This window comes from Anabrus simplex, chromosome 1 (genome assembly GCF_040414725.1).
Source record: "Anabrus simplex isolate iqAnaSimp1 chromosome 1, ASM4041472v1, whole genome shotgun sequence".
NCBI classification, from domain to species: Eukaryota; Metazoa; Arthropoda; class Insecta; order Orthoptera; family Tettigoniidae; genus Anabrus; species Anabrus simplex.
In genome coordinates, this window is record NC_090265.1 from 788314550 (window position 1) to 788318916 (window position 4367).

The window sequence follows — 4367 nt, forward strand, 5'->3', positions numbered from 1 at the left end:
AATTTATCACCATACATGGAGCCATTTAATGAAACATATTAGAAACACATCTGATTTTGTATTGTGCTGTATGTTAGTTCCATATTTTTCATACACATTTTAAAGGTTGAAAATACTCCATTCTACTTGCGTACTACTTATTTACTCACTTCGTGTCACCACTTTCACGACTAAAAGAACTTTCATGTTTTTCTGTGCCCGTGTATTCTACAACAGAGAATTTCCTGCCATTCCCGACAATAAAAGTTGTTTGACATAAAGAACAAATAATGGCAACAGATTCATTTACACCGGTGGTATTCAAACTTTTTGGTTGGCATAACCCCCAAATCCAATTGTTTCACCTTCGTACCCCCCCTTCCCAAGTATGAGTACATTGCCATTATACCAGAAATAACAAATGATTTGTTGCTGGATGCCAAATAATACTGATTATAATCATCATCATCGTCTGCAGGTTAACCGGCTAACTCAGGGTTCATGCACACACTGAGGCATGGAGTTGTGGCCAGGGATTTAAAGTCGCATGCTCTTCCTGAAACCACAGGTTTTTCAACTGAAAATCCCACCCCAGCAACACCAGGAATCAAACCACAGTCATCGGGATTACAGGCAAGCAGCTAAGCCACTACTCCACCCTGTTCCACAATAATAACAATAACTTATTGTATATATATATATACATATTGTCACTGGGCAAAGGAAACCTCGTAACTCCTTCAGAGTAAATTGTACAGAAGAAGCCCAAAACTGAGCGCTCAGCAATGGCCGGAGAACTGTTCCTGGCATTTTCATTGCTACATTACACGTTATAATTCTCATGTTAGGTCCATATTGAAATGTACGTAAATACAAAGTATATTACAAGTGTTTTTTAATATCCACCTATTCAATACAAAGAGCCCAATTGTTCCACCATTGGAGTCTTCTGTTCCCTTCTCAGGCAAAGTGGCAAGCTTCACAAGACAGATAGAAAAGTGTCTTCCTCATGAGTGGAATTACGAGGTTTTCATTCCATAACAACAATATACAGCCTATATACGAGTATAATATTTAACACAACAATTACTATTGTACTATATACACTGCTACTGAAAAAATATTGAAGTGAATGATTGGATTTCAAAAAAAAAATATTGAAAGGGCATTGCAGCATAAGTACCGGTAAGCATTGTTACATACTTAGTGAACACTTTCGTTTTGTTTCAAACGTTTTTTTCAAAATCTATAAACTATTCTAATAACTTTCATCACCATCCAGGTGTACCATGTGCTTAGAGATACCGCAAAATGCTGCAAACTAAATGAAAGTTACAAGCTGCAGGACTAACATTCACGTGTGTCCAAGAAGCACACTGCACATGACTGCAAGGAGTAGACCAAAAAGATTGCAGTCACAGAGCGCACTAAAGGCACACTATAAATTCTACTAGGGCACCTTTATAAAAAGGATGAGTTAAAAAGTTACAGAATTTTATAGTTAATGTAAAACCATATCAATAATGAACACTGAAAATTTGGGGATTTCTGGTGACAAGTGGTTAAATCTGTGAGCAAATTTCCTTCAAGGGCAAAAAGGCCCTGGAAAATGGAGCTATATCTGGTAAACCTCACTATATGTTTTCTATATGGCTTAAATTATCAGCCAGCACTTTAAACTGAAAACGTACAAGAGAGCAGTGTATGGATAGCATGCCTGCCTCTTACCCAAGAGCCTCTAGTTCGATTCCCGACCACATCAGGAAGTTTACCTGGATTTGAGGGCTGGTTTTGAGGTTCACTCAGTCTTCCTGAATACAACTGAGGAGCTATCTGATGGTAAGATGGCAGCACCAGTCTAGAAAGCCAAGAATAACGGCCAAAAGGATTCATCGTGCCAACCACACAAGACCTCATAATCTGCAGGCCTTCGGGATGAGCAGCAGTCACTTGGAAGGCCATGGGCCTTAGGGACTGTTGCGCCATGGGGTTTGGTTTATAAGAGATCCCCGCCCCATCTCCTTTTAAACAGATAATCTCCAGCACTTAACTGTCAAAAAGTGCAGTCCAATTACTGTGAAACATGGCTCTCTCTAAGGTGTCAGCCTCCAAGTGATCTTTTTTTTTTCTTTTGCTTTACGTCGCACCGACACAGATAGGTCTTATGGCGACGATGGGACAGGAAAGGCCTAGGAATAGGAAGGAAGCGGCCGTAGCCTTAATTAAGGTACAGCCCCAGCATTTGCCTGGTGTGAAAATGGGAAACCACTGAAAACCATCTTCAGGGCTGCCGACAGTGGGACTCGAACCCACTATCTCCCGGATGCGAGCTTTCCGCCACCTGCACGGCCAACTTGCCCAGTAAATTATCAAAATTAAAAGAAGAAAATCACAATAATAATGTTATTTGCTTTACATTCCGCAGGAGTTCTTTCATGTGCCAGTAAATCTACCGACACCAGGCTGACGTATTTGAGCCCCTTCAGATATCATCGGACTGAGCCAGGATTGAACCTGCCAAGTTGGGGTCAGAAAGCCAGCGCCTCAACCGTCTGAGCCACTCAGCCCGGCAGAAGAAAATCACGGTACCTGGATAGGAGGAGCATTAAGCCCTATAGCTGATGATTCTTACAAACTGTTGGAAACTGGAAGACCTATGTTAAAATTATAGGGTTGATGGTGCTGGAGATGATTAGAGTTTTTTTTTTTTTTTTTTTTTTTTTTTTGCTAGGGGCTTTACGTCGCGCCGACACAGATAGGTCTTATGGCGACGATGGGATAGGCCTAGGAGTTGGAAGGAAGCGGCCGTGGCCTTAATTAAGGTACAGCCCCAGCATTTGCCTGGTGTGAAAATGGGAAACCACGGAAAACCATTTTCAGGGCTGCCGATAGTGGGATTCGAACCTACTATCTCCCGGATGCAAGCTCACAGCCGCACGCCTCTACGCACACGGCCAACTCGCCCGGTGATTAGAGTTTTAAGAGGAAGTACAACTGGGAAACCATCCTCTCTTAATGTTTACCAGAGGGGGAAAAGGAAGAGGCCCAATCCTTTGAAAAAATTAAGGACAGAAAAGATGACAGTGAGGAGACCAGCAAAATAAGGGTAAGCAATGCCAGACTCAGTAAAGGATCCCATGATCACCAGCCAAAGCTCCCAACTTGAAAGCCCCTGTTAGCCCCTTTCAGTTGCCTCTTACGACAGGCAGGGAATACAATTATACCACCCCATCTACAGCAGGAAATTAACAGAGGACAGATAACCACAAAACGAAATAACAAAAAGAACAAACATCACATCAGTAATCATTACAGAATTATTAAAGTCAACTAGCATGTTACAATGGTAAAAAATTCCTCCTAACACAACATAACCTATAAATAACAAAACTTAACATTGCCAGAAACCTCAAAAACAAATTGAATTTAAATGAATGCTTGCAAATACTCTACCACAGAAAACCTGCAGAATTTTTCACGAAAAAAAAACACTACTTTTGACAGAGCTAAACAGTACTAGCATGATTCTACAATATTCTGCAAATCCTTCAAAAATGCATAACATAATTTATATGAATTTTCACTATCACCTATATTTTCCATGACAGGAATATGTACGCATCATAAATTAAAATATTCCGTAAATATCGCAAACACTCCGTAAATTATACTACGTAAGAACCATTTACCCCAATAACGTTAAAGTGACATTTCCGTTTGACAGGTTATGTTTACCTTATTTACAAATATTGTGGAAACAAATAAAAATGTATAAATGATAAAATCAAAATATACTGATCTCACAACGAACTTCATTTTATTTTTGCATAAATGACAATAATCGCGCAATTTGGTTATATGCATTGCCACGTTTAATTTGGATAACCCACAAAAGTGTCAACAAGAAAACAGTTGACTGAACACCACTTGAGCGCACCGGGCTCGGAATTTACATCACTGTTTGTAAACATTATTTTGACAACACATGAAAGGGAGTAAATAGAGACAGGGAATTTAACTCAGATAACGTCTGGGAAAAGTAACGATAATAAAGATCTGTCCTGTATAAAGATCAAGTCCTAATCTTAACATGGGCGCCCATGCCCGGGGGCAAGGTGGGGACGACCCCCCCCCCCCCCTTAAGCTCTCAGGGAAAGGAAAAAATCTAATATAGTCAGATATTTTTCTTTCAAGAAAATGGTTTAAAATTCGGTATTACGTAGAAGTGATAGGGGATACCGTGTGTGGTATTCTACCGTGTAATAAAAGTCGACATTCATCTTCCAAAATATTAAAAATACTACATACCCTCAGGTCTAGCCACCATCTCCACCCCCACCCACCAATCCCGACAAACTATCCTATGGGCGCCGATGAAAATTGATACG

At 40.3% G+C, this 4367-nt stretch overlaps 1 protein-coding gene across 1 annotated transcript in view; it reads right to left on the reverse strand.

Moving 5' to 3' along the window:
• Positions 1 to 3883, reverse strand: part of LOC136857523 (UDP-N-acetylglucosamine transporter TMEM241 homolog) — a 43538-nt gene extending 39655 nt beyond the window's left edge. Inside the window, exon 1 of the mRNA XM_067136249.2 lies at positions 3715 to 3883. Within this exon, the coding sequence (XP_066992350.1) occupies positions 3715 to 3843 (129 nt within the window). The 5' untranslated portion in view covers positions 3844 to 3883. The remainder of the gene's footprint in view (positions 1 to 3714) is intronic.
• Positions 3884 to 4367: the final 484 nt, after the last annotated feature.